The sequence below is a fragment of the Chinchilla lanigera genome, unplaced genomic scaffold (genome assembly GCF_000276665.1).
Source record: "Chinchilla lanigera isolate Chin_1 unplaced genomic scaffold, ChiLan1.0 scaffold00030, whole genome shotgun sequence".
NCBI classification, from domain to species: domain Eukaryota; kingdom Metazoa; phylum Chordata; class Mammalia; order Rodentia; family Chinchillidae; genus Chinchilla; species Chinchilla lanigera.
In genome coordinates this window covers 2,623,223-2,638,135 of record NW_004955431.1, presented here as the reverse complement: position 1 = coordinate 2,638,135, position 14,913 = coordinate 2,623,223, and the positions used below count along the sequence as shown (strand labels likewise).

The 14,913-nt window shown below is 34.1% G+C and overlaps 1 protein-coding gene across 3 annotated transcripts in view; it reads right to left on the bottom strand.

The window, feature by feature from the left end:
• The window catches only part of Fndc3a (fibronectin type III domain containing 3A), a 143,286-nt gene that overhangs the window by 58,461 nt on the left and 69,912 nt on the right, over window positions 1–14,913 (bottom strand). For 2 of the 3 annotated variants that reach the window (XM_005387570.2, XM_005387571.2), the window contains exon 4: window positions 4,789–4,865. In XM_005387570.2, the coding sequence (XP_005387627.1) occupies window positions 4,789–4,865 (77 nt within the window). Of the gene's footprint in view, window positions 1–4,788; window positions 4,866–8,734; window positions 8,858–14,913 lie in introns of those variants that run through there. The other variant, XM_005387573.2, reaches the window with a different exon arrangement.

The window sequence follows — 14,913 nt, the reverse complement described above, 5'->3', positions numbered from 1 at the left end:
CTTTGATAGTAAATTACAGTGCTTTCTCCTGTCACTATTGCTTCATTTGGCATTATTTGCTTTGTGTTTAAATTTTACATTTTTTTGACATTTTGAGTGAATTGCACATATTTCTACTTCTATTTAAGCACGTCAGTCTCTCACAACTGTCCCTTTTTATTTGTTAAATGGCAATAATGAAGTTTATATATATTATGCCTAAAATAAGGGCCACGCCTCTGAAATAGCTATGATGCTTATCTATGTGTAAAGTATATAACCCTGGTTTATAGACTATGTACCATCTTTTCCATACAGTTTGCCTTCTTTCAGGCTACTTACTACTTTTAGGGACAACTATATTTGTACTGTAACAACTGAGGTTGCTGGTTATGTATAAGGAGAAAAAAACAATAATAGGTTAAATGATAATATTCTAGGAATCACTTAAGATATTCTAGTGGTTAAAAAAAAGATGGTAGGTGTGGTAAGCAACATTGGCAATCTGCTGATTATAACTGTTGAAGCAGGTAGTCATGAGTACAAGAGGGGTTAATAATACTCTACTTACTGTACTTTTATGTAAGCTTGAAGATTTCCATCATAAAGAAGAAAAGACGTATAGAACTTAATGACAAAATCTATATATTCTAATAATTAATGTTGGGGATGGTGCAGCTGTTACATATTAGAATATAGACTCATTTAAACTTCAGAAGAAAGTATGTTAATATGTGCCTAGAATGGAAAGTTTAAATTCTTTGAATTAATAATTTTGTTTCTAAAAATTTATCCTAAGGAAATAAGAATATATAAAAATTGTGCAGATATTCACTGCAATTTTATAATTGCAAAAGAAAAATTGGCAAGAGTTTAAATGACAAAATGGAAACAAATGTAGAGATTTATTGATAGAACAGTCTATATGGCCTCTGAAACATGTACCTTTGAATTATACTTAAAAATACAGAGAAATGATAGGATTAAGTACAAATAGTATGCATATTCAATGTTTATAATTTTGTAACTAGAAATAAGGCTAAATGGAAATATATTAAATATTTACAGAAAGTATCTCTGGGTTGTAAAACTCAAAGTAGTCTCATCCCTACAACTTTTCTATATTTTCTGAGTTTTCTACAGAATCATGATTACAAAATCTATGAAAGTATACTGCTATACTTGTTCTTTGTTATTAAACATATCCTCCATATTTCATTTGCAAAACTAATATTCCTTTATATTTAAGCTTCTGAAGAACAATTTAAGTTTGCTTTCTGTATATTATTTTAATTAGCTATAGGTCACCCTACAATATTTGATAGCACTGTAAATAGTGTTATGGTTAAGGAAAGATTTCTTTTTAAACAAAGACTTAAAAAAAAGGTGATCCATTTTCTTTGTTCTAAAAACCAAAGCCATGTATACATACTAAAAAATTAAGTCTAGCTTTCCCACTTGGGAGGTACTGCAATTTCTAAGTGAAAAGGGGAAAAATTGTCCTTGGAAGTCCATTCTTAGTGACAGGGACATTTTGTGCCTATTAATATAAACTTTTTCTTCAAAACTATTGGTCAATAGAATAAAATACTCTAGTTTCCTATTACTATTGAGCATAATACTGGGCCAGGGATGTAGTTCAGCTGCACAGTGCCTGCCTGGCAAGTGCAAGGTCTTGAGTTTGATTCCCAGTATAAAAAAAAAAAAAAAAAAAGTGTAATACTAAAGTATCAGAGCAGTAAGTTACAAAGTACAAAATAAATAACACCTTGTTAATAAATAATAAATAACTTCTTGTTATGAGGGTGGATCAGTGTATAAAAATCTAATAGGAGACTAGATGGTAGCTGTTCATATATGTGCTACTTGGTTCCAGCTGGGCCAAATTTAACTTGTTCTTTATTATAGCTATCTATGCATCTTAATACTTGGTTCAACTGCCAGCTTCTTGATTTGACAAAGTTATGTTTATTTGCCAGATTCTGGACAAGGTACCAGATGCTTAGATGTGCCTAATATTACTTTAAAAAGTGATGTTAAAATATATAGTGATGAGTTCATATTTGAAATGCTTTTAAACTTAACAGGAGCACAAAATCAGTACTAACATCACAAATTTGCAAGTTGACATATCTTGAGCATATCCTAAAACCTGGATCTTAAAGATAGGAGTTTTCTAATATGAGAAATTATATATGACAGGCCAGAGGGGTGGTTTGACAGTGATGTGAAAATGCAAGAGCAGAGTCTTACAGATTTGGCTGCTTAAATTATTTCAATAATGATGAGGCTAGATTCTGCTGTGTCTCATTTAGCCAATGTGCTTAAAAATGACAACATTTCCTAGAGATAATCTTGATCTTAAGATTGATAATAGTAAACCCACATAATCTTTCCAAGTAAGATTACTGCTGAAGTTCAAATTTGACAACTATTTATGAGAAACCTGTTACATTTCAGTTACCACAGGAATGCAAAAAATGCATGAAATGCAACTCCTCCCCTCAAGGAACCCAAAATCCTGCAGGAGTTTAAGTCACATAATTATAATATTAGGTAGGAAGTAGTACAAATAACTTGACCTAGACTCTCAAAAATGAACACAATTTTAAAAGGCAGAAGTGGAAGAATGAATAATACTCCCTAAATAAGAGCTTTACTAAAACCATAGAGAACACTATGTGAACACAGAAGAAGTCGTAGGAGAATGAAAGTATAAGGCAAACTAAGCTGCAACTGTTTAAGGCCTTAACTGTCAAGAAATCTGCACTTCATTGAGTGAATAAACCAATGATAGACTCTTTATGTTCAAAGAAACTTTCTTATGGAAGCTATTTTAGTGGATGTTGGTTTAAAGGTAAAAAACCTTGACCTAAATGACTACTTGACTGACTGATAAATATTAACTGCGCCCCTCCCGTATTACAGAGACTATACTCAGAGAAAAGATGAGTATCAGGTATGATCTAGCTTTGGAACTGACTTCATTCCCTACTATTATTTTTGCCTGGAGGACTGAATTCAGCCATACTGTCTTCTTTCTGTTCCCAGGCACGAAACGTAACTTTCACTTTAGGCCATCTGCACTGGCTGTTTCTGTTTCTACAATCCTCTTTCCTCAGATAAATGTATTATTAACTCCCACCTGTCCTTGAAGACTTTTGATTCAAATGCTATCTTTCCAATGAGGCTTGTTCTATCACCATGATTTAAAATATTTTCTTTTTTCACTCTTATCATTCACCATCTAATATATTAATTCATCCACTGATTGTGCTTTTTGTTTGCTTTTCTCTACAAAAATGTAAATTTCACGGAAGAATTTTTCCCTCTTTTATTCATAGATATATACCAAGCACATATGAGTGCCTGACATGTATGAGTACTCAATACTTATTTGTAGAATGCTGCTGAATACAGGAACTGTAAGAATTCATCATCTTCCTAGGAAAGAGAATTAAGAAATGATAAATGCAAGGAGAGTCCAAAAGGAGAGGCACCTGAAAGGTGTATGGAAATTGTTTCGTACACCTCACAGGTAAAGTTTTGTCATTAAAAAAAAGATGAAAGAATATCAGGATATCTTATAATTGAAATAATCTGTCTTCGGCTATGTCACTAGCGTATAATACATAGCTTGGCGTATCATACCATTCAAAAATGTTTGTTGAGCTGAACTATTGCTAGAACAAGTGTTTGTGTAAGTAAACAAAGTTCTGTGTGAGCAACAAAAAAGTGAGAAAAACAGAACATTTTGTCAAGAAAATCTAGGGTAAATCATCTTTTACCCAACTTTAGCAGGGTAATACAAACAGAATGCAGAATTAGTGTGTTAAAACAAAAGTAGATAGTGAGCAGAGGCTATTTTGAGAAGACTACAAGGTACTTTCAAATATGTTATCTTACATGTTATCATTCTCATCTTACATTGAGGGCCCTGAGAGTCAAGGAAGCTGATTTGCCCAGAGCCTAGCAGCCAGCAAGGGTTTGAACTAAGATATGGATTCAGATTTTCTGACTCTCCATCTTAGACAATTTTCATTCTCCCCACCAGTATCTACTTTTCGTTGCCGTTTACACAGTGGTGAATAGAGTCAGCAAAGAAACCACAAGATCCCACCAGTATTCTGCCATAATCAGAGAGGAAGTAATGGAGGGCCTCAAGAAAACAAGATAAATTCAGTGCTAGGAAGACAAAGTTAATTATTTCACAAAAGAGTTATGAGGCAATGAGTATACTGCTAGAATCTCAGTAGTGGAAGGAAGATACAAAATTGCCTGTAGATTTAGTTTAATTCAGTTTGTCTGTGTATGTAACTTAGCTGTACATTATTCTTTAAGTCAGAGTTTGCCAACACACGGACAGAAAAGGGTTGCAGGAGTATAATGATACTAATCCCCTCGGCTGCCAGGGCTCATGTTTAAATTCTCTTCTATTTACTACAATATACAAGTCGACTACTGGTATATGAAAGGAATTGTGTGAGTAAGGTTGAAAGCACTGTCTTGGCTTATTTCTAAGCAAATATTAATTAAAAAACTGTTACCATAAGCACACAGAGAACTTCAGGTATTTACATTAGTTACATACCCAGGGAGAAAAACTTTAGAATGACACTCAAAGACAGGTCAAATGAGTGCTGTCAATAAAATTTTTTCTCCTTTCCAAATGTACTAAAATACCTGAAACAGATTTACCAAAGATCACACAGGACTAATTTCAGTACTAAAGTGATATTTTTTCATCAAAATCAAAGAAAAGGAAAGTATCTATCATTATACATACAAAAGAAAAATAACGTAACATACCTGTGGGGCATATCCAGGAGGCACATAAATAGGAGGCACAGAACCATTTGGGGACATCATTGGAACCTGAGCAGGACCTGAATGGGTCACAGAATAATATATTAATCCACAACTGCTTACCAAATTAAAGTTGAAAACAATTTTCTTCATCTCAGCATTCAAGTCAACAGTGACTAAACAACTATAAAAAGAAATTCAGATTATTGACTTGTTACAAACATTTACCTTGTAAAGTCCATAGGTTACCTTTTACCTACCTTTGTGTTTCTCAAACTTTCCTCTATGGTCATCTGGGAGGGTTTTTTTTGGTTTTTTTTTTTTGTTTTTTGTCTTTTTGAGACAAAAAAGACTGGCCTTGAACTCACTTTATAGCCCAGGCTGGAACTGGAACTCGAAGTGCTCCTCCTGCCTCAGCCCACAGGTGTGTGCCACCAGGCCTGGCTCATGTGGGATGTTTTTAAAACAAAATTCACAGGCTCTTCTAGTGATTCTTTATTAGTATGCCTACAATCTTGAATCACTACATTTACTTTATAAATATCACAGGTGATTTTTATAATTGTGCAAGGTGGAAATACTGATGTAGAGGAAAATAAAACAAATTTCCATATAAAATCAATGAAAAGGCAAAATTTTCAAAAGCTATAAGAAAAAAGCACAGCAGTAAGAAGAAAGAGTAGTTAAGATCCGTGGGAAGTGCTTTGTTAGGGTTTAAAGACTCCTGTAATATGTAAGGCATGTCTGCGGGGGTTTAAGAAGAGAGTTAAAGAAATGCCATACATGTATATTTACCCAAGACAACTTTTTTGTTTCCTCTGAAAAGTTCTAAAAAAGAAACTTCAGGTTCTCTTATTCTATATTCCCTTTCACTGTTTAATTTTATTTTTCTTTCAGTTTTCTATAGTGTTACGTTTTCCAAATAATTTTTATAAATACTATGTCTTATTTACCTCTTTTTTTTAACTTTTCTGGAAGTAAAACAAGCACATTTAGAAGATATGTTTTCTTCTTGTTAGGAATCAAAATTTTCCTTGTTTTATTTAACATTTTAAGAAAAGTAGCTCACCTTCAGATCCTTTCTGTAACTTTAGGGTATGTTGCCCCCTCACTCACCAGTTTTTAGTAACTTGAAATGAAACTTTTTTTTAAAAAAATTACTTATTTTCAAGGAAATAAAAGCACAAGAATCTAATAAAGAATATAATGGGGAAAGGATCTCTTTTATATGCAGAATTTAATTCTGAAAGTGAATATCACTACTGGTAACATCACACATACTTCAGAAAAGCTGAATAAAGGGCAGGATGGTTCCAGCAAATCCGGATTCCAGGCTTTTAGAGAAGGGGGAGGGGTGAAGCAACACAGTGGTGATGGGGGAGGGGAAGGGCCAGAAGGGAGACAGAGGCAGGGAAGGAAACAGAAAAGGTAAAGTGCAGAAAAAGGGGGTACCACAGAAGAAATACCCATCAGAGACAAGGAAGGGAATGGAAGAGGAGAGGGACAAAGGGGAGAGAGAGCAAGAAAGAAGGAGAAAAGAAAGGAGAAGGGAGAGGTAAGGGAGGAGTCAGGGGAGAGCAAAGAGGAGGGCTGGGAGGGAAGGAGAAGGAGGAAGAACAGAAGGGAAAAGAGAGGGAAGAGAAACGAAAAGGGTGAAAGAATGAAAGGAGGGAGTCAGAGAAGGCAGAGTAAGAACTGGTTAAGGAAAAGTGAGGAGAGGGAAAACACTGCCAAGTTATCATCTGGCTATAAAAATAACTTAAAAAATTACTCTTCTCATCCAAAATAAGCCAAACAAATACAGGAAGCTGTTCAGAATATAATCTTGATTACATATAGTTAATACTAAAACTATATATTTTTGTCTCTTTATAATCATCACCATTATCCCCATTTTCCAAAGGTAGAGTTAAGCTTGCCTAAATGGTAGAAATGGGATTCAAACCAGTATCATTTTTAAGTATGTATTTCTGTAATTTAAACATTAAAAAATATTATTCATTTATTGGCAAGTGATATAATTTGAGCCTTAAGAACTACGTATGTTCTAAGGGAAATTACAGCTGCTTCTGTTTTTGTTTTTTTAAGACAATAAAAATGTGTTATGTACACTACAAATTCCCTATGATGAAGGTAATCACTATGCACTGTACATATGTATTATAAAAATAAAAAAAAGATGAAAAAAATTTTCCCAAGTTTATGCAAACATCCCATATTAATTTACTACCTCTACTAGTTTAAAACTCTTGAGCCACTTTATAACTCTATACAAAAAGGCTTCATTCAAAACACATCTTTTAACTTTGCATTCTGCGCTCAAGAGAAATGAGAACAATTTTACACTAATGATAGAGGATTTCCATTAGTAAGTTTATATAAAGCTACACAATAAACTAGTTTTCTAAATCCAGAGAGATGGTTTAGCTTTTATTCAAAATATAAAAGAATTAGCTGAGAACCAGAGAATCTACTAAAAACTGTACTTATAATCTTAATAAGAAAATTAATATTTAAGTGAGTTTTTATTGTACATACCAAAGGTTGTGGGCCGTTTCACATGCAGTCAAATTTAATCCTAATGTCAAGTTACTACACTTTGCTGATTACATGTAAAATTAACATAACTGCTTTGGATTTTTCTCCTTCTACTAGGAATATGACCATATAAATACTATGTAGCTACAATTCACACCATATTATACTTTTGATAGCCACTAAAAAAGTTTAAAATTTAGCAGCACAAAATATGACTTTTATCTTTTAATTACATTTTGGTGTATTACTAAAAATAGAACAAAACATATCTGACCTAAAATAAACCATCAGTACATATATTACTAGTTATAGCCCACTAATAATACTAATCAATATTTCTCTAAGTAATTATTTCACCTTATCAAGTAAATTTTCTTATTCTGAGGCAGAAATGGTATATGGCTAGATTCTTTTTAAAAACAATTCATCAATACTATATTTAATATATAAAATATTGGTGTGAAGCAATATTCAAATTGAACACATAAAATTCCTAATGTATAGAGAAGTATTGATGTTTAGAACTATGTTTACAGCACCATTTCTGTTGCTATTATTACTGTACGTAAAAGTAGCAAAACTCTAAAACCTTGCATACTTAATAATGCAAATGTTTAATTACTTCCTTAGTTCCAACCATTTTTTTTTAAATTTAGGAAGTTCTAAAAAATTAACTATTAAACTGATTTAAATTTGTATGCAGCAAGGGATAGTCAAACCTAAGTGTGTTAGACTGTACCTTTAAATGCACACTTGGCACAAAATCGCTATATCTGAACAGTGATACACCTAATAGCTCCTTCCGGATCAACATGCTTTAGGCAAAATTCACCTCAAATTACTGGGATATTCAATATTTTAAAGGGAATAGTTCCTATTCTAAAAACCTGAGGAAAAGGAAGTAATTTTATTCACCAATTGTCTTAGAGAAGCTTCCCACTCCAGTTCTTTAAAAAAGTGACATCAATGACTTAATACATAAGCTATTTTCACCTGATATAAGTTCTTTATTTTTTCTTGTTAATATGCATTTATATTTAAAAGAGTTTTTAAAAACTACAATTTGCTCAGGCGTTTAAATTTTTAAAATGCGACGGGCTGCTGACGTGCTACACATTCTCCTTATAAGCAAGCTTTCACAATGGCTTCCAAATAATCTGATGCCAATTTTCAGATTTTAGTTTTGAAAAGAAAAACCTAGTAAAATAAAGACCCTAGAACGTGATAGTTTGTGGAAAATAAAATCGGCCTAACTCTACGTAGAATTTAATTTTTTAGAACTACAGAGTAACAATTTAGAATATTTTATAGCGATTATATTTGGCATGTATTTAAAAAAAACAGCGTGACTTTAAGACAATGCTTTCTATGGTTTAAAATAAAGCAAATGTTCAAAAACAGCAAGTCTTACCACTCATTTTGTTTTTACAGTAGCAGCAGGAACAAGAAAATCCAACAAGGAAACAGCGTAGTACACGTTAACAGCTTTAATTGGTGAACGGTTTCTTTCTTTCTTTCCTTTTTTTTTTTTTTTTTGCAAAGCTGTAAGAGGAAAAGATCCTTTGACCGAGTCACGTGATCACTATCACATGACCTCCAGTGACCAGGAAAAAAAAAGGGAGGGGGAGGAAAACGCTCCAGCTCGCACTGTTTCTGATACAGAAAAATGATTTCTGCTGTTGCCTCCTTGCATCTGATGATCTTTTCTGAGTCTTCCTTATGAAACTCCCTAAAACTCACCAAAACATATCTTACAGGAATGCGTACTTTATGTAACGCTGTTCTCCTTTGTGTTCACTGTATTTTCTAACTTATCTATCCTGCTGCTGATTTTCACTTAAAAGGTTTGAAATAAATTCAATATTTATTAATTTAAAAGATTTTGTCTAAAATGCCATTGTATAACTTAATCCTTTCTTCATCCTCAATCCTTAAGGAACGTCCACAATACACAAAGAATTGTGTATACAACAGCTTTACTGACATGTTCCTGAAAGGCAGGATTTATGTTTCAGGCTGATAATTGCCTTTCACTGCTATCACAGGGCTGGGAATGTAGCTCAGTGGTAGAGCTGATTGCCTAGCATGTTGTGGGGAAGCCTGGGGTTCAAGTCCTCTGTACTGCCCCTGTGTGTGTGTGTGTATGCGCTATTACTTTTACTATTGATTTTACTTTCTTTCTCTTGATTTTTTTTTTAAAGGACAACCTTGACATTACTGCAGAAACTAACTTAATTTCACTTTCCCTCCTATCCATGAAATCCACAAAAATATGCTTAGGCTCATGTTCAGAGCTGTATATTCATGAAAAAGCAGGGGTGAGGAAGGAAACCAATATTCAGTTACAAGGGGGGGAAATGACTGTAATAACTTTTGGGAGGTCTTTTATAACTTTCTGGTGCTATGTACGTTCAGAGGAAATTTATTAGCAGTTAACACAAACATGAGAGTAATCATTGTGATTTATTAACAGGTTGTACAGAAGAAAAAATAGATTTTGGTATCAAAAGACATTTTTATGATAGCCTCAGTATTTATTAGCAAGGCAATTCACTGCTACTCTTTGAACCTCAGTTTTTTTCTATGAAAAAGTTAAAATAACCAACCTCATAGCACTGCTGTGAGAATCAAATTAGATAAATGTAAGCATGAAGTATACTTATTAGAACCACTCAGAAAGTGATAATTATTGTACACTGAAAGTATGGTGAATATATGTTTTTAAAGAGTAATTATGTAATGCAAAGTATGTGCCAGGCACCAGAGTGCTTTGCTTGTGTAAATTCAATCTTCATAACTCAAGTAGGTATCTCAGCTTCATAAACTGAGGTAGAGAATAAAGTAACTTGCAAAAGACACACAGTGAAGCAAACAGAGGGATTATCTAACAGTAAGGTTGATTTACAAGTGTAAGCCATGTTCAAATATGGTGGTAAAAACTGCTAAGGGGTAATTTGGAGAGCAATAGGCCTCAGCAGATGCTAGACTCCCCAGAAGAGATAAGAGAACAAAGGGTTATTGTTACAGGTGGGGAATGGTAATTGTTAACATTTAAATTCCTCCTAGAAGGCTGGGCTTCCTTGAAGAGCAGGAAAGAGCAGAGTCTCCTGATCCTATCTGAACCCTGCCGATAAATGTTAAACCTAGATTCTGTAAATCCAATCGTGTCTCTGATCTTAAGCCTCTAAAGAAGAGCAAGGCTCTGCAGCCCACTTCCTCGTTTTGGCTCACTTTCACACACAGCTGTAACCATTCCCAACTCTACGCCCATTGAATCCAGGAAGACAGGAGTCAGTAACTACTTAAAACACATATAAAAATACTACAAAAATTCTGGCATTTAGATGGAAGACCCAATACAATTCAAATATTTTCTAATTATGTAGCAAAGTAAAACATACCAAACTGTATCTCACTGAAACAGCAAGACTTCTTCCTGCGAAGAAAAGATTCTAAAAGTTTCTACGAAGTGAGGGATATGACATAGGAAATGAATTACTTACAGGCCAAACTTGTGCTGAAAGATAATTGAAGTGATTTAAGAGATACTTTTACGAACAAAACCCAAACCAATAAAAACACAACTTGATGATGAATTAAATGTAAAAATAACAGAAAAAAATATAAACAAGAAGTGAGGCTGGTCATATAATCTTACTAGAATTAGGCCACTCCGGTTTGTGTGAGATGAAATGCTGTGATTAAAATTATATACCAAGGAGCACAATATAAAGCTAGTCCTTCTGCAGATCAAGTAAGACACACTCTACTATAAAGAATGACACCAATGGTTTGGCTTCCAAAAAACTAAAGCAAAAACAACACAGTGCTGACTTTTGTCATATATAAAATTCAGTAAAGCAACAAGAAAAAGGTCTTACTCTAAGTAATGTACCCTTCAAAATAGTTGCAAAATAAACAGCTGAATCTGCTGACTTGCAGAAAGAGACTGTTAGCTATGAAATTAATTAAAAACTCACAGAGCTGACTTTGATTTTTTTTCTGGCAATAAGCAAATAAGATCAGCTATTTATTAAGGGTGTGCTTAGGTTGCAATAAGTCTAGGTCATTTGCATATCAGAAAATTTAAGGAGCGGATCAGCTAGGCAAAGAATAGTTGTAGATCACTAAGATATAAAGGGACAGCAAGTGAAATATATTCCTTTTCTCCTCTATAATTTTTTTATCTGATCCTTTGAAGACTAACTCTGTGAGTACAAACCCATCCTTGAGGCAGCAAGGAACCAGTTCTGAAGAAGTAATTTAAGTATGTGCAGTTCAGACCATGACTAATGCATGTCCAAAGAGTCAGGCAATTAAGGAGAGGCCAATAAATTCTACTAAGGAAGTGCTTCCTGGGAGGGAACCTATTGCTGGGGTGACTGACAATGATACATGCAAATAATCTCTGGAAGATAAAGAGAATGAAGGATTAGAATACACAATTTTGTCCTCAGGTACAGGTAAACTTTGTTTCCTGTCCTTTAAAATTTTTCTTATTTGCTCATCTATGTTTTTCTCCTTGATTTTCAGGGTCCTTGGTCACTCACCATGCAGATCTGGCCATAAAATTATTTATCATCTTCTCTCCCCGTAATTTTCTCCTTTACTTGTAATAATTTATCAATGCAACAAAAATTTTACTTTATATGATTTATACCAAAGAAAGCAAATGTGAGGATCATTCTAAAGCCAGATACATTTTGGATTAGGAGGGGAGGAAAGCTAGATGAAGGAAACTACATATTAACCAGAAAAATGGTCAATACAGTCAAATTTGTGTTCTAATGTACTATGTCCCAAGCATTTGAATTTATGTGCCAATAGTTTCAAAACTAATTCTGGGACTTATTAACTAGGTTTTTATTAGGCCAACTAAAGACATTAAACTGAAAGAAGAAATTAAGGAGAAATACAAGGAAGTCTAGCTACACAATCATATTACTTCAAAAAGAGAGGATATTATAACTGCAAAAACAGTAGGAGGTATTTTACTTCAGAATTTTAAAAAAGGCATTTAAGTTTAATAAATTTAGCATAAGAGCCAGAACAGTCAAAGAAAACCTAAGCAAAAGAGCAGGGCTGGGGGCACTGCAATACTCAACTTCAAATTACACTACAAAGGCATAGTAACAAAAACAGAACAGTAGTGGCACAAAAATATGCATGTAGACTAATGGAATGTAACAAATGCAAGCAAATACAGCTACCTGACTCTGGACATGGGAACCAAAAATGTACACCAGAGAAAGCCCCTTTAACAAATGGTGCTGGGAAAACTGGACATCCACTTGTGTAAGATTGAAACTAGATCATTATTACTCATCCTAAACATAAACAAATTCAGATGAGATCAGGCACGTGCAGGGTGGTATGGCCACAGACAAAAATAAATTCAAAATGGATCAAGGACCTAGATATAAAACATAAAACTTTGAAACTGCTAAAAGAAAACATAGAGAAAACACTTGAAGCCATAGGCAAAAAGCAAGGACTTCCTGAATAGGACTCCAATAGCATGGGAAACAACAGCTAGAATCAATCCCTCGGACTGTATCAAATTAAAAAATTTCTGCACAGCAAAGGAAACAACCAATAGTGTAAAGAGCCAATCTATAAAATGAAAGAAAATCTTTCCCAGCTGCACTTCCAACATAAGACTAATATCCATAATATTTAAAGATCTCAAAAAACACCAAAAAAACCTCAGCCCAATCAATAAATGGCAAATGAAATGATCAGATACTTCTCAAAACAGGAAGTACAAATGGCTAGGAAGTTAGATTAAAAAATGGTCAACATCTTTAGTCATTAGGGAAACGCAAACTACACTGATACTCCATTTCACCCCAATCAGAATGGCCATCATCAAGAATACAAAAACAAACTGGTGAGGATTCAGGGAAAAGGAAACCTACACTGCTGGTGTGAATGTAAATTAGCATAGCCAGTAAGGAAATCAGTATGAATTTCCTGAAAACTAAAAACAGAACTACCATTTGATCCAGTTATTTTACTCTTTAGGATATACCTGAAAGAATTAAAGTCAGCATACTACAAGGATACCGCCACACTTATGTTTATTTTGGCACAATTCACAATAGTCAAGATATCGAACTAGCCTAGATGCCTACTGACACATACATAGGCAAAGAACATACACAATGGGATATTATTCATCCATAGATAGGAAAATTTTGTTATCTGCAGAAAAATGAATGAATTTGGAGATCATTGTGTTGAGAAAAATAAGCTAGACTCACACAACTATCACATGTTCTTCCTAATATCATACATGGAATCTAAAAAAAGATGATAAGAAAGAAGAGTATTATTAGATAAGAAGAAGGGAATAAAGAGGGATACAAGGACAGGTAATGGGAAGATGGAAATGAAAACCCCCCAAAATGTGAAACTGGGTGGAAGGAGGGTGAGGCAAGGGGGCGATAAGGTGGTGAATATAGTTAAATTATGCTACGTGCATGTACAAATCTCCCAAAATTAAACCAAATAATCTTTCTAACCCATATGCACTAATGAAAAAATGATAAATCTGAGACAAACGTTAAACCAGTTAGATACCAACAGAAAAGGCATAAACCAGGACTGTCCCAGACAAACCTGGATACAAAGTCACCTCATTTATTAATAGGGGATGCTTATTTATCAAGGCTTAGAACACCTGGCAGTATTTATTTGTACAAGGCAGGCAATCAGCACAGAGCTCTAGCCTAGGAATTTCCAAGTTGGTGATTGTGATTTGGGAACAGAGTAAGGCAGGAAGTTAAAAAAGACAGAAAAGATTAAGGCCATTTATGCTTAGATGTTTAGGGGATTTTCTTTTCTTTAGAAACTAATCACTCCTTTTAAAATTTGGATAAAGTAGAATACATATACTAGTTGCCTAAATATATTCAGAATTATGGACAATTTCATTTATCTGTGTATAGGTAATTAAAAATGTTTATAGGGGCTGGGGATTTAGCTCAGCGGCAAAAGCGCCTGCCTGGCAAGCGCAAGGTCATGAGTTCGGTTCCCGGTACCGGAGAAAAAACAAAAAAAAAAAAAAAAAAAAAAAAGTTTATAATTATATTTTAGATGTATTAGTGAGAACCAAGCATGTGGTAGATGCCTGTAATCACAGCACTTGAAAGGCTAAGGCAGGAGGATCGCCATGCAGTTTGAGGCCAGCCTAGGCTACGCAAACAAGTTCAAGGCCAGCCTGAACTATACAGCAAGACCCTGTCTCAAAAACAAAAACAAAAACTTGATGTATTAGTGATAAAAAACATGAAGTAAAATAAATTTGATAACTCTATTATAATGAGAATCTACTGTTAGCACTAGTGGAACTGCACATAAATAGAAAATCTGAAGAGATATGTTTATCAAGCACCTGTTTCTGGTTTTTTCTCCGGTACTGGGAACCGAACTCAGGACCTTGCGCTTGCCAGGCAGGCGCTTTTGCCGCTGAGCTAAATCCCCAGCCCAAGCACCTGTTTCTGAAGAAGACATTTTTACTGCTTTTGTTGGATATCTACAGAGGCTATGATATCAATGTGCATAGATGTAGCAGGTTTTGAATACTAC